This window comes from Pleurodeles waltl, chromosome 10 (genome assembly GCF_031143425.1).
Source record: "Pleurodeles waltl isolate 20211129_DDA chromosome 10, aPleWal1.hap1.20221129, whole genome shotgun sequence".
Classification (NCBI taxonomy): Eukaryota; Metazoa; Chordata; class Amphibia; order Caudata; family Salamandridae; genus Pleurodeles; species Pleurodeles waltl.
Window position 1 is genome coordinate 960,089,318 of NC_090449.1, and position 24,820 is coordinate 960,114,137.

At 42.3% G+C, this 24,820-nt stretch overlaps 1 protein-coding gene across 8 annotated transcripts in view; it reads right to left on the bottom strand.

Annotated features, from left to right (window-relative positions):
- Window positions 1-24,820, bottom strand: part of NEBL (nebulette) — a 743,048-nt gene that overhangs the window by 263,720 nt on the left and 454,508 nt on the right. For 4 of the 8 annotated variants that reach the window (XM_069211783.1, XM_069211782.1, XM_069211780.1 and 1 more), the window contains 5 exons: window positions 20,064-20,171; window positions 16,823-16,933; window positions 13,394-13,495; window positions 12,697-12,798; window positions 3,906-4,019 (listed from right to left, as the gene is read on the bottom strand). The exons of 3 other annotated variants lie outside the window; for them this stretch is intronic. In XM_069211783.1, coding sequence (XP_069067884.1) covers window positions 3,906-4,019; window positions 12,697-12,798; window positions 13,394-13,495; window positions 16,823-16,933; window positions 20,064-20,171 — 537 coding nt within the window. Of the gene's footprint in view, window positions 1-3,905; window positions 4,020-12,696; window positions 12,799-13,393; window positions 13,496-16,822; window positions 16,934-20,063; window positions 20,172-23,716; window positions 23,827-24,820 lie in introns of all 8 variants that reach the window. One more of the 8 variants, XM_069211784.1, reaches the window with a different exon arrangement.

The window sequence follows — 24,820 nt, forward strand, 5'->3', positions numbered from 1 at the left end:
AAGTCTAGGCCATTTGTGACATATGTATGAATATATGGTGGTTGTGCTATGTGTCAGAGAGTACTCTCTTTGTAACTACCCCATCGGACCGTCATTGCATTGCCTAATGTCATGTTAAGCACAGTTATCTCTGCCTATGACAGAATGGATGGAATTAGAAGTGCTGGGCAGTCACTGTTTTCATATGGAATTGTGTCCTTGCTCACATGTGAAATTACTCCTAGGAGCTACATAATAGAGTACTGCGATTGATAGGTCGACCTGAATGAGCAGGGATGACTCCTTTGAGCTCAACAGAAGGGTGTAGAACTGCCATCCTGTTGACACCACATTTTCATATCCTGACAGACAGATCTGTTTGAGCTACATGTAACAAATTAGTGCACTTGTATGGAAGCATACAGTATGTCAGGACAATTCTTATGGATCCCTTGTCTGGTTGCTGGAGTTACTTTCAGACCCCTGATTTTTTTGTGGGTGTAACGTCTGCTCCGAACTTGAGTTTAGTGTTAGTTGGAGTGGGAGGAAACTATCAATTATCATAGTGCACACCCACACCCCGGGGGGGGGTTCAGTGAGGTGGATGACATCTACCATCTCTAAAATGTCTTGGCACATGGCATTTTGGGCCTGTTTGCAGTAAGGCCACCATTAACTACGGAAAAAGAGGATAGTATTGTTGCGTGGAACTTTTATTCCATTGACCAGAAGTCATCACTCCCCCACTAGCTAGTGCCAAGCATAAATGTGAAACTCCAGGTACCGCCTTAGAATACTTTCTGAACCTGTGGAAGAACAGAAGAAGAACTGCACCTGCTGTATGAGACCTGTGAGGAGATCAGGTGGATTGGACCTCTTCCAACCGATACCCAGTGCAAAGAAGTGGATTCCAAGTGTCAACTGGCTGACTTCCTGTTTGGCTACAGGGACACAACGAGCTGCCAGAGGTCTTTTTTCCGAAAGTGCTCACCTGATAAATAGCATTTGGTGCTGTACTGTTCCCTGCTATAGGCCTCTGCCTGACAACCTATGAATCTCTAAGTGCCCCCCTCATTCACTGTGGGCCTCAGAAATCAGCTCATGTAGTTGTTTGGGCACAAGATGAAAGTTTGCAAACGTTTGAAAACTTTTCCTTCAGAAGAGTTTGACTTCGAATCTTTGTCAACTTTTGACTTACTGACTTTCATCAGGGTCGATCCACTTGGTGTATCTGACCTGGGCTCCATCACAGTCAGCCTGAGGTTGCACCCTATTCCTGCTCCACTGTGACCATTGACTATCATTGGCACTTTCGTTTTTCTTGGCGCTCTTTCCACTTAAATCTTTTAAAATCCATACCTTTGGTTCCCCTTATTGGATTTTTATTGTGTTGGTGTAATTATGCTTATAGTTTTCTTTATATTGATACATTGACAAGGAAGTTCTACTGTGTTGTGTTTTTGTCTTTTTAATTGTTTTGATATTCCCAAATACTTTGCACATTTTCGTTAAGTTAAACTTGTCTGCTTTATACTATAACTCCCAGAAGTTGAGATTTCTAAAACCTATGACTGAACTTAACAGGATAGTGGCTTTATTATTTTTGGTTGTCACCAGTCCATCCCAACTAATATATTACTTAATCAAAGTTGGGGTTCCAGGAGATCCCTATGGGCTGCAGCATTTCTTTTGCCACCCATAGGGAGGGCACAATGGAGGTCTCTGAGTGGCCAGTGCCAGCAGGTGACGTCAGAGACTCCTCCTGATAGGTGCTTACCTGGTTAGGTGGCCAGTCGTCCTCCGAGGGCTATTTAGGGTCTCTCCTGTGGGTTTCTCTTCAGATAATGAATGCAAGGGCTCACCAGAGTCCCTCTGCATCTCCTTCTTCGACTTCTGCCAAGGATCGACCGCTGACTGCTCCAAGACGCCAGCAAAACCACAACAAAGTAGCAAGAAGACTACCAGCAACATTGTAGCGCCTAAACCTGTCGACTTTCTCAACTGTTTCCTAGTGGTGTATGCTCTGAGGGCTGCCTGCCTTCACCCGGCACTGGACGCACAGATGAAATCTCCAGTGGGTCGATGGAATCTTCCCCCGGCTAACTCGGGCACCAAACTTTTTCATCACCAGTCCTCTGGGTCCCCTCTCATCTCGACTAGCATGGTCCCTGGAACACAGGCGCTGGATCCAAGTAACCATGACAGTCCAGTGGTCCTTCTGTCCAAATTTGGTTGAGGTAAGTCCTTGCCTCTCCACGCCAGACAGTAATCCTGTGTACTGAGTGAACTGCAGCTGCTAGGGCTTCCATGCACTTTTGCAAGGAATCCTTCATGCACAGCATAGCCCAGGTCCCCAGCACTCTGTCCTGCATTGCTCAACTCACTTTGTGGGACCCTCCTTTGTAGTGTTGAGATGATCGCCATGCTCAGATTTCTTGAATGCCTGTTCAAGTGCTTCTGTGGGTGCTGCCTGCTTCTGCATGGGCTCCCTGTGCTGCTGAGCGCCCCCTCTGTCTCTTCCTCCAAGGGGTGACCTCCTGGTCCTTCCTGGGCCCGGGCAGCACCCATTTTTTTCAACCATGACCTTTGCAGCTACCAAGGCTTGTTTGCGTTTTTTCTGCGTGGAAACAACTCTGCTTCCTCCAGCACGCCGTGGGACATCTCCTCTGCAAAGGAGAAGTTCCTGGCATCTTCCATTGTTGCAGAATATTCAGCTTCTTCCACCCGGAGGCAGCCATTTTGCACCTTCATTTGGGGTTTAGTGGGCTCCTGCCCCCCCCTGGACACTTTTGTGACTCTTGGACTTGGTATCCTTCCTTTCCAGGTCCTCAGGTCCAGGAATCCATCTTCAGTGCTTTGCAATCAGTTGTTTTATTGGCAGAATCTCCTATCACGACTTTAGTGTGTTTCTGGGGAAGTAGGGTAACTTTAGTCCTACTTTTCGGGGTCTTGGGGTGGGGTATCTTGGACCCTATCTGAGGATCAGGCCAACTTCAAAGCATTAGTTTGCAGCAACTAAAAATAAAGCATTGTTGAATGTAGAAGTTGTGCCTCTCATTATGTAATTAAAGTAAGCAAAAGCAATGCTCAAAGTAATGTGATTACTGGTACGTAATTGATGCAACAAGTAGAAGGAAGGGGGTTTTACTGGAGCACAGTCGAGGCATTTGTGATAGAATGGGGAAGATCAAACATGAAGTAAGAAGTGCCAAATAATGCCTTTTTGAGTGCCACAAAAGACATTCCATTGCATGCCCTGGCAAACCTGAATAATTTCTGAATTGAGCCACCTGTGTCCAGGAGTGGGGAAGATAGTCACCTGCTGTTATGCTGCCTGTTAAGAGCTGTATCTGCTGGGAAACCATCTGCTGAAATAAGTCTTTTTTAAGAAGTTTGTATGAGAAAGCTGCAAAGGCCTTTGCCCTGGAGTGCCGAGCTGAACACAGAGAATAATTAACAGTGAAGTTTCTGTTACTGTTTCTATTGCACTCTTTGCTATTTCAATGAAAAGTCTCAATACACTGCTCCACACAATGAATATTTCATAATTCTTTTGATGCTTCATTTCTTATTTTACTCACTTTTTAATCACTTTTTTTCTGTAATGTTTTATTCTTTGTCACTTAATTAGTATTTTGCATAGCAACTTTCTTTTAAAAATATTCTTGGTTTGGTTTGTATTTATTTATGTATTTATTGGCTGGTTGTTTGGTTGTGCTGGTACATATAACTCCAAATATTTGTCTTATCACTATAATCTATTAATGGTGAGCAAAGGATGCCACAATTGAAAAATGTTTACACCTATGGACTGGAGTGTTTGTTGGGACCCAACAGGACTATTTCTCATAATATCTTATTTGCATCTGATTTTTGGATACAAATTATAATGCTGTTGTCCCTTTCCAGTAAAGACATATACTTACATCACTCGCCATTGCAGATGCAATTTGGGCCTGCTTAAATGCAGCACTTTCCATAGGGTTGTACTGTGATTTTCTTCCCTTTATTTCCTTATCAAACACTTCTTTATATTTGACCTGCCATGAAAACAAAGCAGAATTTCTTAGAGTGTTGTAATACATGTCCTAAATCATCAGTCAGTTTCAGCAAAGATAAGAAAAAAACCCAAAAATTCAAGTTTGATGAGGACAAAACCCACTCATTATTTTTGGTCTCTCTATTAAGGGTATGACATTCCATTAGAGATTTAGTGAATAAAGTGTCTGTGTTGTACATATAGGTAGACAAGGTTATCTAATTTATGCAACATAAAATACAAATAGTGTGGCAGAATTTCAGGGAGTAATACTTCCCTCCATTTCTGATAGAAACAACATTTATGGTCAAATCGTCAAGTTATGCAAACTATAAGTCAAATGTGGCAAGTCCATACTTATGAAGTAGAAGATGCAACCACAGAAGGCATCATGCCACTGCCTCTCACCATTGCCCTTTGTCTCCTTAAAAAAGTATACGCACAAGGCAAACAAAACATTACCACCATGTCCTCCTTGTCCTCATCCTCTTCATCACAAGTAAGAGATACCCTATCTCACCATAGAGAAAAAAAGAACAAAGGAGCCCTGGTATGTACTGCCACACCTACTCCCACTGGAGGATACTTAAGCAGTACATACCCAGCAATCGTACTTGTCTTCTTTCTGTCTGCCAACAGGGTGATGAGGACAAAGAATGGGGTTGCTCTTGTGGGGCTTGGGCAACTACTTGGTTGCAGTTGCCGCCAGCCAGCATTCCAACTGGGTGGGGGTGTCGGTTGGCTGGATTTGCACCTCCCTTCCAGCGGGGCTTTGGGGAGACTCATAGTATCGGGGAACCAGGTAAAGTTTATTTTTCTCTGGAGTTGCTCATGTACTTCGGTGTCTGGCTTCTGGATTTCCTTTTGCGCATGCACACCTATGCAAGGGTGTGAGCGTTCTTGAGCCAGTTTCTGCTCTCCCAGAGTGGTGCAGCCATTATGGGCAGGCTTCTGCAACAGGTGATTGGGTGAGTACCACATTTTTGTATTGTAGATCAAGTGCAGTGTTAGACTTGACAGCCCAAAGGTGGCCTTCGCCCAGTCTTTTTGCCTGTTTGCCTTACATTTTTGCTATATCTTTTTGATGGCTTTAGGAATATAAACACTTTACCTCTGCCCACCAGTGCTAAAGTGCATGTGCTTATCCCCTAAACATGATAATATTGGTATTCATACAATTCGCATTTTTAATTTACTTATAAGTCTCTTGTAAAGTGGTATACCATATACCCAGGGTCCATTAATTAAATGCAACTAGTGGGCCTGCAGCACTGATTGTGCCAGCCACCTCAGTAGCCCTTAAACACATTTCAGGACTGCCATTGCAGAGCCTGTGTGTGCTGTTTCACTGCCACTTTGACTTGGCATTTAAAACCCCTTCCAAGCTTTAAATTCTCATTTTATTACGTGTCACCCCTAAGGTAAGCCCTAGGTAGCAGAAAAGGCAGGGTTCTATGTATGTAAAGGGCAGGGTATGTAATTTTATGTTTTACATGTCCTGGTAGTGAAAAACACCCAATGCCTTTTTTCACTGCTGTGAGGCCTACTCCTCTCATAGGCCAACATTGGGAATTCCTTAATATATTTTTAAGCTGTAACTCCAGATCAGAAAGGAGTAGCTTTGTCATGTCTCATATCTTTGGAAAGGTAATGATAAATCCTTACTGGTAAGGTCGGATTTAACATTACTGTTTTAGAAATGTCACTTTCAGAAAGTGGGCATTTCTCCGCTCTGTGTGCTTTGCAGCCTGTCTCCATTACATGTCTGGGGTGGCTGACAGCTAAACTTTGTGTATTCCCTCTAGAGACCCACAAACAAAGGAAGGTTAAGTGTGTCTGAGCACTCATCTGCATTCATCCATATTCTAATGGGCCTTCCTGGGCAGGAAGGGTGGAGGGGAGATGGCACACTTGAATAGGGAAGTAACTGTTCCCACACAAAGGGTTGATTACCCCCTACTGATAGGATGGAGCCAATGCTAGGGTGGAAGGGGGATCTGTGCACTTCAAAGAGCTGTTTTTAAGACACCCGCATTTCAAAGACACAGTTGGGTATAAGTACTAGGGCTCTGACCCTGCCATGACAGTACACTACTCGACCTGGGAAGAACTCTGCTGGAGTAAAGAACGCTGTGCTGTAAGGATTGCCACTTTGCCTGGAGTGACTGTTCTGAGGAACTCCTTTTCTGTTATTGCTGAGATGCCCTGCAGCCTGTTTATCACTGGCCTGCTCAGGACAAGGTCTGGACTCATCTCACTTGAAACCAGAGTGGCTCTAAGGACTTGCTGGCTTGCCTCCTGTTTTCTGAAGTCTTAGGGACACAAACAAATTCTTGCAACTCTCCAGGTTCTGCTGCACTCTGCCATCTGTGAAACCTACCCTTGCCCTCTCTGGTCCTGGGCCTCAGAAATAGGTTCCGCAGCTGCTTTCTGAAAAAAACCAATGCATCATCATCATTGTGCTGGTTGGGCACCAACGCATTGCCCTTTAACGTTGATGCAGAGGCTGTTTGACAACAGCAGATCCACAGCATGCGGGGAGCAATGACCATGCTCTGAATGGCTCGACTATGAAGCATTGTCTGTATTCTCCTAGACCCAGAAGACACCTCCGTGACCCAACTGCATGGGAAAGATTGACACATTTTTCCCTCATGGTCTATACTATGCTCTCGCTAAGTACTTTTTCAGTAGATCCTTTAGCTAACCTGCCATCGCGGTCAGCTGTAACCTTGGATTTGCACTGCTTCCTCAAAACCTCAAGTAACATATTGACCGCTAGTGATTTCTAAGCACTATTTTTAGTTAATTATTTGTAAATCTATATCTCGACTTCCACTGATTGGATTTTTCTTTGCTTTGGTCTCATTTTACTCAGAAACATATTCTCTATTTTTCTAAACCTCTGTGGAGTATTTTTGTGGGGTTTTCATTGTGTTACTATGTGTGTGTGTGTGTGTTGCACTGATACTTCACCCATTGTCTCTTAATGTCTCTTAACTTAAGCTTGTATGCTATGTGCCAAGCTACCAGAGGGTGAGCACAAGTTAATTTGAAGTGTGTATCTGACTTACCCTGACTAGGATTGTAGTCCCTACTTGGACAGGGCCATACCTCTGCCAACTAGAGACCCAATTTCTAACATGCAGCATTTGCAGGGCTCTTTTACTATTGTGCTTTCCCCGGCCAGCATCTCCAGTGGGGAGAGGGTGTGGCTGGCAGTATTGCACATCTTCTGCCTGCCTTCAAGACTTGCAGGAGCTGTGTAGGTTCTCAGCCTATTATTATAATGATGTTTCCAGGCAGGCAGTTTCCTCAGGATTGGGGGTGCTGATTCTGGGTTCCTGTGGACCCAGGCATGCCGTCGGGCAAGCGCAAGTCTCAGCTTTTCCGTGTCATAGGTGTGTTGGGGAGAGCCTCAATTGTGGGCAGTTAGTGAGTCCCACATAATGGTTTGGTGGGTTCCTTAACAGTGATGGGAATTTATGCGAAATTTGGGCATTACTGTTGGTGTTCCTGACAGGTTTGGTTCAATGGGCATGCATGCTGAGAAGAGAAGGTTGATAAAAGTTTCCTCTGCTTCTACCTTCTCTGACTGCCTCCTTCTGCCACAACGTTGAGTGTTCATTAATGTTTTCTGTTGATCATGGAGTCATACACAGTTGAGCAGAGGGGTTGGCTGCCATTGGGATCCTGTCAGTCTTCTGGGGAGGAGGGGAGTTTCTGGAAGCAGCAACTAAAAATATATTGCTGGATAACTGTTTCCTGAGGGTGATCGCCCATGTCCAGGCTGCAGTGGATGTTTTGGGGGATGAGGTTCTGGTATCATCTGTGAAACTTTTCCTTCACCAATCCCAGAGCGCACCTCCCCTGGATATTTCTGTGCATCATTCATATCAGGAGGTCCTGTAGTAGTGTAGATGACCCAGACAAAGTTATTTCTTGAAGCAGGGCGAAGTTGTAGCTGTTGCAAGTGATGCAGTGGGATCTTCTGGTTTCAAACCGAATTGGTTCTTTAGTGGCCAGTTTGGTGTGGGAAACTTCTGAGCAGAGGCTACAGTAATCTAGAATCCGTTGGATGAAAAGGTTTGCTGCTGTCCTGCATCAGGTAAATTCAGGCTTGCATCTGGTGTCGAGCTGGGATCTATGGAGATATATGGCCCGTCTCTGTTTTCGAAAATTATGGCTTTCTACAGCTCTCTGAATGATGCGTCTGGTTGTTTGTTTGCCAATCCAGAAATCAGGTGTATTACTTGTCTGCTGTCTCCTTTGGATGAAGTATGGGCAAAAGCTTGATCTGGAGGAGTTTGTGACCCGCCCTCTCTTGTTATTGTGAGATGTGTTTCCTGCCTCAGTTCAGATGGTGTCTGTTTCAGGCAGCCCTTTCCGGGTATCCAGTTTTTTGGGGCAGAGGAGGAGGTAACATCTCCACATCTTGTTATGAGGTGAAGAGTCCTTCTTCCTCCCTGAATTAATCTTTTTCTGAGCTACAATCTACAAAGCCAAAGTCTTTTGTATCAGCCCTACCGGAGATGGATTCAGCACTTCCAGGGACAGTTTTCGGGCACTCCCAGGTAGGGACTGGACAGACTAGTCTCCCCGTAGGCTTCGCTTCTAGCTTTAGGCTGGAAAGCCAGGGCTGTGTAGTAGGCGGTTGGATCCTTTGGTTTCTCCTTGTGCAGGTGGCATCTACTTCAGACACTTGAATGTTGTGTGCTCTCAGGAGTCAGAGGGCTTTTGTCTGGCCTCAAGGTGGTGTCCAGGGTATTCAGAATGTTGGTGCCAGAATCAGTGGATTCTGTTCATCTGTTGAAAATTCCCCCCCTTTGCTAGTATGTTTGGCTTCTCCATATTCCCACAGAGTTCCTGCTCCTTCGTGGTCTGGCCCTGGTCTGTTCTGAGGCGGCAGTTTTGAGGTTCCTTTTCTGTTTGGATTTTGCTGGTGTGGTTCCAGTGTTGGCATGGGTCATGGAGCTCCAGTGTGGTGGCCTCTCCCGGTCTCTCTCGCTAGGCTTGGCACTGCAGCTGGTGCCTGTTCCACTGTGTTTGCCTTTGAATGGTCAGAGAAGCTTTTTCACTGGTTCCTCCCCTTCCCTAGTTGCTGGCGTGTTGGAGAATGGAGAGTAATGGTGGGAATAGTGCCTTTTTCTCCCTGGCAATCATGGTTCCCCATGCTCCTGTTGTTTAGTGATCCAGGGACCGTGGATGATTCCTTGACCTCCTTCTCTTGGTTTGGATGTTGGTTGATGGGGGCCCCTAGATAAGGGGCTGCCCCAATTTTGGCTCTGCTGTACTGTGGAACCGACTCCTTTGGTTTCACTTGAGATGGCAGTGGGCTGGTTTTTAAAGTTGGTGTATGCCTCTCCAGCTGTCTCTGTTTGACTGTCACTTGTCTGATGTTCTGCTGTTTTTGTGGGATGGTTTTGAGGAATGTCTGGCAGTTTCTGCCCCGCAAGCTCAGTGGGTGGCTTTTAGGTTAATTTTCAGGTTTCCTTTGGTGTACTTGGCTGCTGCTGACATTTTGGCATGTTTGTTGCGTTCCTTCTTTTTCTGCCATCTGGTGAAGCCTTTGTTTCTTTGCAGACTTTGCCTTTGGATTTACACTCCTTGGTTTCTCCTCCCTTTGCTCCCTTGGAGCTGGTAGATGTTTGGCTTCCTGCTGTCATTGTTGTATTTCTCAGGCCATACCCTTTGTCCGCCACATTGAGGAATTTGGGTGCTGCAATATTATGTTGATGCCCTTGTGTGGTTTTCTGTTTTTTCCACTGAATGCTGAGTGTTCAAGCTTTAATATTCTTTCACTTGTGATGAAGGAAACAAGGACAAGGGGGACCAGGGGTAATGTCATAATCCTTACTGGTAATGTTCATTACTCCTGGTCCTTTTTTTCCTTGTCCCATTCATCAGGCCCCTTCCTCCCTCCTGGATGGCTAGCTTGCAGATGGTAGGGGCTTGCTAGTTCGGGAGGAATGCTGGGTAGGTACTGCTTAAATATCCTCCAGTGGGAGGGAGTGGGGTATTATATACCGGTATTCCTCTGTTCTGTTTTCTCTGTATGGTTATCTCTCACTTGTGATGAATGGACAAGGACAACAGCAGTAGGAGTATTGAAGATTTCTGGTAAGTAATAGGGCATTCTAATTCCAGTCAGTGCCCATTGTTCCCTGTACTTTGCAGAAAACAGCTTTTTCATTTGAATTGCCCAAAAACAAAAATGTAAACATGTGAATTAGGCCCTGCTCCCAACCCCACACGGTGTACAGCACGCAAGGCTGAAGGCTGTGCGTGGACAGGGGGTTGGATGCCCATGGGGGGTTGGGTATGGTAAAAAGATCTTACTTTAAATTAAAAAAACCTTAGGAATTCAGTGAAAAAACAAATATCAAAGTTACTTTTGGTAATAATACCTTACTCTACATTACAAAAACCTCAAGATTCATTGAAAAAAGCAAACTTGACATTACAATTAGATGAAAATGGCAGTTATAGCGTAACATTTGTTTTAAACATATTTTATTTATTTTGAGATTGAAATATTTAAAATGGCTCATAAGACCTACACACAACAGCAAAATTATTTTTTTAAAAGCAAAGAAAGGAACAAACGGCAGCCCTCTGGAACCCACTCCACCCACCACCTAGATACCATCATTAAAACACTACTGAGGTCCAAAAAGTAGACTGGTCGTCTCACACCTGCTCAGCCCACCCTCCTATAACATAACATTTTAAACTTGAATAACCATTGAAATTCACCAGGTAAATTTTACTGAGCTAACTAGAACTTGTGCCCCCCGCTCTAATTATGGCCTCACAGAATGCATCACTCACGATACGTTCAATGACATCATGGGTGACATCACTGATAAAAACTCAATTGACATGACTGATTACAATAACTGGGCATGTTTTTTGGTCAAAGCCTATAGTTTTGAGAATCACAGGCTTCTTGGCCACAAATCCAAATGTGTTCGTTTTACCACACATCTCATGATCCTTATTTTGACAGAAACTGCAGTTTACATCTAAATCTGGATTATTGGGAGACTAAAGAGGGTTTATGAGGGTTTATGTGTAGAACATTTGCCAGTAACTGTCATGCACAGCATCATAGTTAATGTTCTTTACTCCATTTGCATATGATGCAGTCACTTCCACTTACTGGTCAGTCACACTGCTGGAACTGGAAAGCATTTACTCCAGAAAACCATAAATTGGGGATCAGGGTGTGGTAGAGAAAAGGAGGCAGAGTCACGAGGAGCAGAGCTTGAAAAGCACAGCCTGACTGCCTACCTATGCAGTTATTTAAAATAAAAAGTTTGCTGCAAAGAAATTTGCAACAAGGACAAATGTGACAGTGAATCTGTTCTAGCTTACCGAATAGATCATGAAGCGGCTGCATTTAATATACCTTGCATGGTTAAGATGCCTGCTGCAGAGATCTTCGTGTGTCAGGCAGCTTTGAGTTGATTCTAATAGCAGTAAGGTAACTCTAGTGGTTCATGCAGTTCTGGAAGAGTTCTTTGTTCTGTGCTGTCATAGTTTTGTCTCATAAAGTAACATAAGGGGTTAATGTGCATGCTACAAAGCACATTGTGTAACTAGCAGATCGCAGATTTGTATTTTATGCAGATAGGTAAGTGGGCTATTGCCTTTGACACTGAGACCATTTTGTTACTCCTAGTTCCTAAGTTGCAATCCTTCTAACATAGCATAGTGATTTATTTAACAGCATCAAGGAGCTACATGCAAACTATAAGTCGTGTATTTAGTTCCTTATTGATTTATTTTTTAATCTGTGGTTATTCTAAAATTGCAAATGAGTTCTTTTGTAAGTAATAACGCCTCATTGGTACAGGCAACCCCAATCACTGTGTTATATATTTTTTTATTCAGACACTGTGCTCCTCCCAAACATTCACTCCTAAAATATAATCTTTGCAAGTATGGAAGATACGTGACTTCTACCCCTTATACCCATCATTGTCTTCTGTAGCATTTAAGGGACATTTAGTGGATATTGATTTACACACTTTATGATGTATTCGATCTGTGTATGAGGTAAGTGCTTTGACAGCCAGCACTGGAATGAGCAGCGCTATAGAAGAATTGCATAAAAAAACTAGTCGATACCATTTAAATCTTGAGTAATCTGTAATTACTCATACACAGATACATTTCTCATTCTTACAGTGCATGCACATCTCTTAAATGGGGGCGGGGTGAACAAAGTTAAAAAACTGTCTCCGGGTCATAATTTCTCCTAAGAAAAAAAGAGCTGATAACACTTTAATCAAACCCTTTGATTTGGCCCCCGCTGGAAGTAAAAAGAAGAAAGCCCTCTCGCTTCCTGCAGGTAGCTGCTCCAGATGGACAAAAAGCATACAACGTGTGGCTGCACTATGTGTCCTGGTGTCAGAAAATTACACAAGGACAAGCCGTGCATATTTCCCTGGTTTAAAAGGATCGCAGATCGGCTAAGAAACAGCCGCTGGATTCGGAAGAAGCGGGATTCCCCCTACTTTCCAGCACTGGCCAGTCGATAATCTAATTTTATTCCTTCACATTTAAATGGAAATAGACAAGGAAAGCACTCGGGAATACAAGAACAATCATTACTGTTTTCATTGAAAAGTGATACTTAAATACTGACCTTCTTGTCAATGATACAATCTTACCTGGCTGGAGAGCTTGGAAGCTTCCATCGCATGTTCAAAATCAGGCCTGCCAAGAACAGCCGTCTCCTTGTTTAGGTCTCTCCTTCCTTTTTTATACTCGACCTGAAAGAAAGACTCCTGTGAGTGAACCTTTCACAATTTGAAATTGTTGAATCAAATCCAAAGTGTACAGTGTCTGGCAGGTTTAGAGGTATTTCTTGGGGAGCAAACAGTATTTTAAGTGCCTCTTTTCCAACAAAGTTGCGAGTATCATGTTTTGTTGCAGGGAGACGTGACCTAGTGACTAGAGCTGCCAATTTGGGAACCTAGCGACCAAAATTGGCAAGCTAAGGTTTGGGTTTTTTGCTTCCATGCGATTCTGCAATGGATGCAAATTGTTGTCATGGACTTACATAGAGTCTTAATATACCAAAAAGAAATGAGTTGCCTTGTTTTAGCGCTAGACCTCATGTAGTGGGAAGTCGTAAGCATCCTCACACTGCCCAGATGCCAACTAGAAATATTACAAGGCAGCACAAACAAACGGATAATTGTACAGTTTTCCATTACAACCAACTCTATACCAGGCCTTAAGTGATAAGCTAACCTTTCGTAGAACCTAATATTTGTCTTATGTTTCAGACAATAATTGCATATCGTCAGAAAATCATACACAAAATGGTTTATGATGAAATTATAAAGATGAAAGAGTGATTACATCGCTGATAATCTTTGCTGACTGTGTTGCAAATTTTATGTCAGCTCTACCGAGGACATCCGTGTATCTATGCATTTCTTGTGCATCCTTCTTATATGAAGCCTGCAAAAAAACACAATGTCAAGTCAGTGAAAAATAATCACAGTGCATTTGCTACTACTTAATGTTTTTCCGTTAATAAAGACAGATAAGCTAAAACCCTGCAGACAAATAGTTAACACATTTCAATTTAGGAAAATACCGAGTCCTCATAAGAAGATACTGGCTTTTAAAAACCTGCAAATTCAGCATTATGTGAAATGTGAAACATTATTGCTAGCAAGCATTATCTACCCACATACAATTCTCACACTACTCTTTTAGTTTCTTGAAAAATATAAAACCTATAAATAGCTTTTGTCATACATGGTAGTGTATACAGAGTACAACATGAACAATGAATTATTTTACCAAAAACAATGAAGAGGATATTACAGCATCTAAAATTGAAACAAATATTCCAAAGATGAAACGTTTGTCCTCCGTGTATTTTAATATAAATAGATTAGAAAGTAAGCTGTGTCTCTTCCCATTTCCTTTGTCACTATCTTCACGCATGCCGTATCTCTACCACACCCAAAGTGGATTATCATATTATAAATGGTTCTTTTAAGTTTAATGGCTACTACATTTTTAAATGTCTTTCCATATATATTGTGCAATGAAACTTATGTAATGGATTTTGGTACAGTACTCCATAAATGGTGTTTAAATAAGAAATACTATATTAAGGACCAGAATTACAAAAAAAAATCACACTGATTTTGTGACACAAAAGTGACAGAAATAGGCGCAAAATGTTTTTTTGGATCTACTTTACAACGCAAAAACGTTTTGTGCTGGAAAGTTGTCTGAAAGTAATATACAGCAGTGCAAAGCACTGCTTTGCCTTATTATGCTTCAGGGGGCAGTCCAGGGATGGTACATGGGTGTTCCTGTGCAACCACCTATGGATTTTGACCCAAAAGCTGTCTATTAGTAACTGTAGACATAGTTTTGCACCAACAATAATACCACTTGATAGTAGGTGTTAAAAAGGAGAAATGCTTTTATTTTTCCCAACTTTTCCCCTTTTGAATGTGTGCTGCATTGTACGGCACACATCCAAAGAGGAAAACATTTTAAGGCTTGTCTAGAAATAGTATTTTATTCTATCAGTGTATTCTTTCAGTACAAAACCTATGCTGGTCAAGATACAGGCACATTTGCACTATGGTACAAAGGTTTGTGTGTTGCACTAGCAGCCAGAGAGAGAGCAGGATAGTGCCATATTTTAGCAGCCATGGCTCTTTCCTGCCCTCTTCCTGTCACTCAATGCAGTGCAGCAACATTGGGGGTTGTGCTATCCCGTGTGACAGTTATGTAAATCTGAGCCAACGTGTTTTAGAAAAACATGCACAAGATATAGTAGGTTGTCAATAATGTGGGCCGGGTGCAGTGGCGTAGCGTGGGTTGTCAGCACCCGGGGCAAGGCAAGTAATTTGCGCCCCCTAACCTGTGGATTTTAGCACTCGCGAGTGCGAGCGCGCCCCCCCCAGATGTTGCGCCCGGTGCGGCCGCCCCCCCCTGCACCCCCCACGCTACGCCATTGGCCGGGTGTTATAATCAGATAGACCCATGCATTGCAAGAGAATAACGTGTGCCTTCAAAAGTTCGCTTTGAGCTGCTCTGTTTCACATCTATCATCACATACTCAGTAGCTGCCATTGGACATGAGGGCTCAGAAAAGAACAGACGAGAGGTAGAAATCAGTAATTCTCGTGATGATAATTCTCACTGAGATTTGTCAGAAGAGGTCTAGGAAAAGGTATGGGGGAATTAATGAGAAGTGCTGGTTTCTTTTTGCATGAAAAGATAAAGTGCTTCTAAAGGCAGCCGGTAAAATTGCTAGTTCTATTTTCCTGGATGTACTGTAATCACTGCCACTGAACTGGCACCACTGGGACACGGGGCAATATTGACAATGCGATCATCGACCTCGAAATCAGACATTTTCTCAGATATTAACAGGGGCTCTGTTGGCTTTATTGGCACACGGTTAATCTGGTTATTGTACTATATCCATAACGCCTGTGCACTCAATAGGAGTTGATATCTATGAAACAGCAATATGCAAAGCTTCATAGCAACAAAAGAAATTGCTTGATTAAGAAGTCTTTGCAAAACACATCTGTTCATGCACTGATCCCATTAAAGGTAAAGCTACCGATTTTCACTCGCACTAGGGACAAGGAACCTGATTCGCAATGCCATTTGTAGTTGTAAATCTACTTAAGAAGTGCAAATGGCTGAACTTACGTGAAAGGAATCCACAAAAGACTGTGCTGTACTCGTAAAACATTTTAGTCCTCCTAAAATTACCCAATTGTTCTGTAACGGTCTGTGAGAGTAAGAGTGGGAGGGGGAGGTTGGTATTGGAATGAAATGTGTGGCTTAAAGGTTTCTGAATACCAACAAATATTTAAATTTGAGAGCATTCACAGACCACTGTCCGAGCTTTTCTTAACCTGGAAATGTCTAGAGATTTTACCAGGCATACATTTCTTCTTTGTTCAAATAGCAGCCACTAAGACAAAAACCTAACTCACAACATTTCCAACATGACGCCTTTAGACCTGTGAGAGCTGAATCTCTCCAGCGATACCCATGGAAAGCTATGTGACTTTCTAAGCAGTGTAAAAGCATATTCCAATTGGAGAGGACATCTCTCAACTTTCTTTTACATTTAGCGGCCCACTACTTCATACCAACGTTAAGAAGCAGTACAAACACAATAAACGCATAGAATGATTCCCATATAATCATCTCAATTAGAGATGAGCGGGTGGCCTGCTTGGCTGCGAGGTCATTAGAGGCCGTAGCCTTCACTCTCCTCATGGGCATCTGCCTGTCATATTTAGACTACCCCTATGTTCTCAGTGAAGCCACCAGGTAGGGAAATTAGGTGTTAAGTGAATTGAAATTCCTAAGGTGAGGAGGCCATCAGATAATAGATTTCCAATGGGGAAGCCAGCTGAAGCTCTGATGTCAATAGTCCATCCATTTCCACATTCTAGATAGGAAGAGGTGCGCCTGATCTGCCAAACTCTAAGTGATGCCATGGAGTCTAAGTGCTCATTTTCACCCCGATAAAACGTAAGTGGCTTATTGGTGGAGGACTGGGGCCAGGCCATAATATTCTGAGACGGTGTAGAGAGTGCTTTAGATTTTGCTACTATTTTTTTAGTCAAGACATTAACCTAGGTTCTGATCTGTACTGACCCCTTAAAGTGCTGACAATATTGATCTGCAGCATTTCAGATTATCAGTGATTTGCATGCATTACCATAGGTGTGTAACAGATGATCAACTAATATAGGAGAATAACTTGTCTTTTAGATGTCTGCTTACATCACTTTGGTGCCTGCTGACTTCCATGGCGTGTTTAATATCAGGTGGTTCCTGCATGCAAGAATAACTTGACCTCCCTTTTTCAGCATCATGCTTCTGTTTGTAGAGTACCTAGTCAATAAAAACAGAGATGTTATTAAAATGTTTTTCGTAGCTACCCTGCCACTAAATGTTGGTTTAGTCAGATCAAGCTCAAACATATACTAAAACACTATCAGAACACAACGCCATACCTTATTGTTTGAAGTGCATCCATTGATTTGGAAGCAACACATATTCATCTCTCCCTCACAGTAAATTAAAATAATTACAAGATCATAAATAAGCGTACCCATTTTCGTTGCGTAGAAATATTTATATTTAAAATGGAAATCACTGTATGAAAACAGACCATTGTTTTTGGAAATCAATATTTCACAGTAGTTAATGACATAATTGTTATGGTACATTCACAACGTTTGCGAGATACATAAATGTATGTTCTTTTTAAGATACATTTGTGCTTGAAATACAAAATGTCAGAAGAAGCTTGAGACCACGGATTAGAAGATCAAGCAAGCTTTTGATTTTCTGCTGTGCTGCAGGTTTCTGTCTATCCTGATCTCACCTCAGGAAATTTCTGTTATCATTTGACAACTGAAATGCCCCGGTCAAAGTCCCTGAGGCAGGAAACCTAGTGGGTGCGGGGTGCTTGGAGCCAGAAGGCTCTGTACCAAAATAAACGGACAGGTATTTAATTCATGTTGGCAAACATATTCAAAGGTGCACCTGGTATTCAAAGGTGCATCAAAGGTATTTCTTAACTCTGTTTGAGTGCAAACTCACTTACCTCTTTTCAACACAGTTCCTCCTGGCCAGTCACGTGTCTCTCTCCAAGCCAGGTTGAACAAATCAATAATTTTTCTGTTCCCATAACGCTCTTCCATTTTGGGTGGGAACACTAGTTAGTGCATGTACGTTTCATGCCTCAACCTTTCCTCAGTCCCCGAATGTATTATTACTTCACGATGGACAATGCCAACCATGCCACTCATTCACCATCATGTGGAAATAAGCTCTTTTGACTACACCAGACTAGAACATAATCTATCTCTAATATATTCAGCAGATGACTTAACATACATAGTAATACTTCTCTTACCCCAAGTGTGTCGCCCTGTGAGAGGAAAAGCTCTTGCTGTCAGTGCCCCTTAAAATCACTCCTAAAACAATGCTCTTACATTCTCAGATCCACAAAGATCCAAATACGTTGCTATGTAAAGCAGGGTCAGCAGTCCTGCTCAGGACAGAAACTATTGGCCTGTGCAAAGTACACAAAATTGATATCTGTTGTGTAACCAAAACATGGCTAAACAAAAGATTAGACTGGGCGGTTGATGAGCTTCTGTCCCCCAATTTTTCAATACATCACTATGATCGCTTAGGTAGAAAATGAGAAGGTGTGACTATTCTGTACAGCTGATTGGTGGAAATTAAAGCCCTCCCTTTTCAAAATGTATATACAGGTGAGTTTGTAACGTGTTCTATGTTAGACCTGGCATCCTCAACGTGGTTTCCCCCTAAAGTTTTGTCTTCGAATCTCCTGTTTCTACTGACTGTGTCTTTGCTGGCCTTAGAATTGTGCACATTTTCCCACTGCTAACCAATGCAAAAGTGCTTGTGCTCTTTCCCTAAAACATGGTAACATTGGTATATACCCAATTTGCATATTATTTCACTTTAAGTTCCTAGTAAAGTGCACTACATGTGCAGAGGGCCTGTAAATTAAATGCTACTAGTGGGCCAGCTGATAAAAAATAAGTGCATTTCAACATTTAAATATTTCAAAAGGACTTTTCATAACTTTTATTAACCTTTCAATTATGCATTTATTTTATCTTTCTTGTGAGCAAGACAGTATAAAATCAAAATTTTTACTACTGCTCATTATATACAATAATTCTTCTTCTATGTTTAGTAATAGCTCCCAAAAAAACAGAGCACCTCCCAGCAAACATCCCTTCAGACCACACTTTGTGTGGCTTTGAATGGCCTCATAGGTATTGAGTAAGGCAAGGCAGAGTCAATCACTGTGTTGTCTTAGTCTGTGCTCAGGAGGTGTTTCATGGGCACTGAAGTGGGTGTTCCCATTCAAAACCCATGGATTTTGACACTTCCCCATAATTACAAAACCATGTAAACCTGGGGAAGATCCAAAACCTTATGCCTCTTTTCCTTGTTGTTTCTTCTTTCCATGCATGCTGCATTCTACAGCACACATAGAAAGAAGAAAACACCTACAGGATTGTTTTTGTGCAGGAAGGTGCCCCTGTCTGCACAAAAACAATCTTGCTGACAACACAAGCTCCCTTGTACCATGGTGCAAGGTTGCCTGCGTTGTCCCTAGTCAGTCGATACGGTGCCAGTGGAGGGGGAAAGGACAGGAATTCACTGTATTGCATAAATATGGTGCATTCCAGCCCCTTCACTTTGGCGTAGGGCTGTGCAGCAAGGTGACTTGCTGTGCTGCCTACCCATAAACGAGGGCCTACATTTCCAGATCTAGAAGCGCTTAACTTTGGAGTAGATTTATCCAAAGGTTCTTCATCCAGTGACCCAGGAGGCTTAGGGTGATTAGTTTTACAAAAATAATTAGGGTATATTCTGAGGCTCTGCTGCTCCTTCAGCAGCCCCACATTGCACATTAATTCTTCCATTGTTGCTCCTGCCCCTCCTGGCGTCACCACCAAGTGTTATGCATATTCCATAGTTCCTGCAAGGGTCTTGCATAAGGAAGAAACTTTGTAATTGCAGTTGGTGTTATTTTGGATGGAACACTGGATGTGTTTGCGAAGTTTTTAAATCTGAGGCTACGTTAGTTGTATGGTGAATGTTAATGCTGAATTCGATCTCTTTCTATGGGATTACTGAGTGCAGAGTTTACAAGATAATAACGTAAATCAAGTATTTAGACCGGCAATCATTAACAGAGGTCAAAAATTAGAACTACTGTGTTACCATAGTTACAAAAATCAGGCCTGTCTGCAGTTTGAAGAGTACCTAATTCTATGGAACTGGAATATATTATGAACATTATGCATTGCATAGATGTTGTTTCTCTTCAATTGTAACTACCGCATTCAGCAGATATAAATCAGGAGAAGTTGTTATCCTGAGCATGTGCTTGAATATCAAACTCGTATTTTATTGCACTGCACGGCAAGTTTTGCTGTGTGCACTTTAGAAAATAAGTTATTCTTACCTCACTCTGGTATTGCGAAACCTCTTTTGCAAATGCAGTGTCAATTGTAGCTGGCATCTGCTTGTACAGAGAATCTGAAAGTTTTTTCTTGTCTTCTTTGTATTTGGTCTGGAAAGAGATTAATATAACAGAAGTAATTGGCTCTATGGTGTGGTAAAAATTAAAATATGGTTTAAAATTTTTTTTACCCATTGAAATTGAAAGGTTATGATGTTTGGAAAACAATACAAGCATTGCCATTCATTGGGTAGGGAAGGTTGAAAGACAATCAAATTAGCACTTTCAATTAATTTCCCCTGCATGGTTATACTAAGACAATTTGATGTCATTACGAGCAACAAATTGTAATGTTTACCTCTTAACTCCACATATGTTCATCAATCACCAGCACCCTACAGCCAAAAAATAAACATTGCCAAATGGACAGGCAAGGAATAACTGAAGAGAGCTGTCACACATTACTGGACTTTAATATCGTCCACCACTGCAGGTCACAAATGTGCATACAACCTGACCGTTTCTTTACATCTCACAAAGACACTCGAATATGGAATGACAATAAAAATTCCCATCCCAACAGATCTCACCACTTCTTTTCCCTGCAACCAGTCAACTCAGGACCACAACTATATTCAAACTCTCAGAGTGGACAACCCAGTGCAATGGACAACCTAGTGTAGTAATTAAGCAAGCAGACTACATCATAAGAAATACCATAAAGGGACCTGCAGAGCTGTTCAAAGCTACCAGCACATTAAAAACCATAAAACTGCACATCTGTCTCTCAGACTTCATCATCCAGCACACTACTATGTGCTACATCCCATAACATGGTAACTCCCCCTTGGTGGTCATCATACAAGACATGAAAACACTTCCAACATAGGATCAAAACAGAGACAGCATCCTCCCAACAACACACCCTGCACACTGTATTGTGCTACCTATGTGGGCAACCACTTCAGTGCTCCACATAGGGGAAGTAGGTGCAATATAAATGCTGTAATACAATGCAATACAATGGATTATATATGAAGAGGACCGAGAACAGTGCTTGGATTATATACCATGAAATATGAACCATAAAATATGTTGAGATTCAAAATAATATTGAAAAAATAATACAAGGAGAGAGCCTGCAAAGTGGTTTAACATTTTGAAATTTACAACTATGTTTCAAAGTTGTGCAGACAGCTAGTTTGGGACCTGCAGTATTATGCCAATCCAATCACAGCTCTTACTTCCAAATTCCTAGTATATTTATGAAGATGATTTAAGTTAAACTCTTACAAGAAATACAATTGGTTGGTTATGTGATCATACAGAGAAATTACATTTACTTTGCAAACTGACTAACTGAAGGAGTACATTTTGTGAATAGGTCTGTTTGTTGCAGTGGCACTTGTAAGCAATGTTTTAAGACAGGCTATGTGTGGTCTGATGTTTGTCAAGAAATTGCTTCAGTAGGTGCTAATTGCAGTTTGTATATTACAAGACAGTAGAACTAAAACAAGCTCTCAATACAAACATTATTAACTGGTGGCATCTTGGGGTAACTATATGCCATAATTTGAGGGTTGAGTGGTTGGATGAAGTTTCTACTACTATTACAAGTGAATAATTGGTTAGGAGACCACTTGCTAGAATGACAGCGATGCAAAAACAGCTTTAGTATGAGCAAGTGGTGCAAATGTTGATTGCATACTCACATGGTCATTGGGGAATTTTTTACTTTGGTCCTTTTTGCTTAATTTCCTGCTTCATTCTAAAATTTCTATCAACTGCTATATGTAATACTCCATGAGCTCCAGAATCAAACAATACCAGGAAAGTACATAGCAAATGGAGTCCTGTAATTTGTGAAGCTAACTTAAAGGATGGGAAATAAAAAGTCTGTTAGTATAACGTGTTTAATGCCAGGGTGATATGGAAAAAGAATTTAGAACCACTGGACCACAAAGTCACCTAGAGATCTGCACATTTCTGAAAGCAATTACAAGGTACAATTACTTTCATGTTTCTTTCACAAGTGTGTTACTACATCTGGCTCAGCTGGGTATCTGAGCACAGGTGACCTGTCACAGAAGGGCACCTTGAGGGATTAGTGCTCACATTTGAGGCCTTATAATATGTGACACTGATAATATGAGTATGTACATCTATAGTGCTTCACTATTCATTATTTTCCTACCTGATTTTTCAAGAACCTTTGCCACTACCAAACCACTTCACCACTAGTAAACAGGGTAAAGAGCCTGTGCGACCCACCTTAAACAAGTGCTGTGAATTAGAACTCTTTGTGTAGCCTAGATCTCCCCTGCCTGTTTGGCCTAGTTAATTTCCATGAACATCCACTGTCTGAAATGCATTAAAGACCATGGCAAACTATATATTTAAATAAATGCTGTGCCCTAACAGTGATTGATTGTCAGTGTGTACAGGGCCTTTCTATTTTATACATTATAGACAAAATCAGCAACAAAGTACAGTTTCACCATAGTTAGGCCTTCAGACAAGTGTGATGCAGCAATCGTATGGTAAATTATACTGAATGCTGATCTGACATTAATTTTCAAATATTTGAACTTCTTGTGGCACTTCAAAGTTGATATTTTTTTCTGACTTAGCTCCTAATTAGATTCTAGCCTTTGAATCTCCCTCCTTGGCTAAGTGAACTATTTTGCTGGTCAGTTGGAGGATTAAACACCTTTTATAGAAAGTAGCCATTTGCCAGCAAGTAGCACTGCTCTTGGGAGAAGTGATAGTAGGGATGGAATCTCTATGTGTTAATTACTTTTCACACTGCACCTGGCCAAGGGACCCTGAAAGGTTTCCCTGGAACTTCTGTAGGATGGGCCTACAGCAATATGACCTACAGAGGGAGGAGGCCCCTGTCTTCTGCAAACCTAGGTGCTCTGCAAGTGGCCTGTTAGACCTGACAATGTTAGGGTGGTCTTACCACAACTTTTTTGCCTGCCGCAGTCCATTTTTCTGATTTCGCTTTTGCTGGTTTTAGGACTCTGCGCACTTTACCACTGCTGACCGGTGCTAAACTGCTTGTGCTCTCTCCCCTAAACAGGGTATCATTGGCTTCTACCAAATTAGCATATTTAATTTACCTTTAGGTCCCTAATAAAGTGCACTAGATGTGCCCAGGACCTGTAAATTAAATGCTACTAGTAGGCCTGCAGCACTGATTGTGCCACCCACATAAGTAGGCCCTTAACCATGTTTCAGGCCTGCCACTGCAAGGCGCATGTGTGCAGTTCCTGTGCCGCCTTGACCTGTCATTTAAATCCCTCTGCCAAGCCTAAAACCCTCTTTTATTACTTATAAGTCACCTCTAAGGGTGCAGGGTGCAGTGTATGTGAAAGGCAGATCATTGAATTTGTTACGTTTTACGTGTCCTGGTAGTGAAAAACTCCCAAAGTCCTTTTCCACTATTAGGAAGCCTGGTCGTCTCATAGGCCAGCATTGAGGATTCCTTAAAATACTTTAAAGCTGTAAATCCTGATCAGGAAGGAGTGGCTACCTCATGTTTCATATCTTTTTGGATGGTAATAATAATAAATCCTCTCTATTGGTAAAGTTGGATTTGACATAGCTATTGTAAACATGACATTTTTAGAAAGTAGGAATTTCTCTGCTCTTACTGCTCCATGTGCTTTACAGGCTGGCTCCAATGCACATCTGGTTTGTGCTGGGTGACAGGTCCCCTTGTGCATTCCAGTCAGACAGATGACTGATGACATCCACAGATAACCTGGCAGACAGGACAGGCAGAAAGTTAACTTGTGCACTTCAAAACCACTCTTTGAAGTCTCCCCCACATCAAAGGCATATTTGGGTATAAGTACTGGGGCATTGACCTCCTCAAATCAGACACAACTAGACCTGGAATTAAACCTCTGCCAGAAGACCTGCTGTGCTGCCCCCCAAAGGACTGGACTGCTTTCCTGGAAGGACTGCTCTTCTGCTTGTTGTTCTGCTGCCTGCTGCTCACTGACCCTGCTGGAAGGACTCAGCCCTCCCACCAGAGTTATCTCCAAGGGCTTGCTGGCTTGCCCCCTATTTTAATTGAGGTCTCATGGAGATCAAAGATCTCATGAACGACACTCCATCCATGCCCCAGTGCTGCTCTGACCTGGTGGAACTTTGTCACAGATTTTCACTAGCGAGCGTGGTTCTTCTCTGCAGCCTTAGCGCCATTCTTCTGAAGTTGTGCATGTTGTCACGGATTATCGCTAGTGAGCACGGGGCTTCTCTGCAGCACAGCTCTTCTGCAGTTGTAACTGTTGTCCCGGATTATCGCTAGTGAGCGCAGTGCCTCTCTGCAGCCCTGATGCTGCTCTTCCAAAAGGTGTGCCTACTCTCACAGTTTCCCCTTAGAGAGTGAGGTGCTTCTTCACAGCCCTGTGTTGCTCTAAAGAAAATCTCGCAAGCACTGTGCCACCTGCACCCACTGAACCGCTCTGCAGTTGGAAACCCACCTTGTGGATTGCAGCAAACATTTCAGGAGGAGTGTTTTGCTCACCGTTATTCCCAGAACTGAGTACTGCGCATGGTCACACTTCACTCACAGGTACTGTAATACCTGTGATCGTGTGCCCCATCACTGGCCCAATCCCCAACACCCATTCACAGCCTCTGGGCCTGTATTCATATATTAGTGTATCACTTCTGGTAGGAGGGAACCAGATTTCTAAAGCACTACATGAATATTTAATACCAGTGAATCTCGATGTACACTTTTAGAT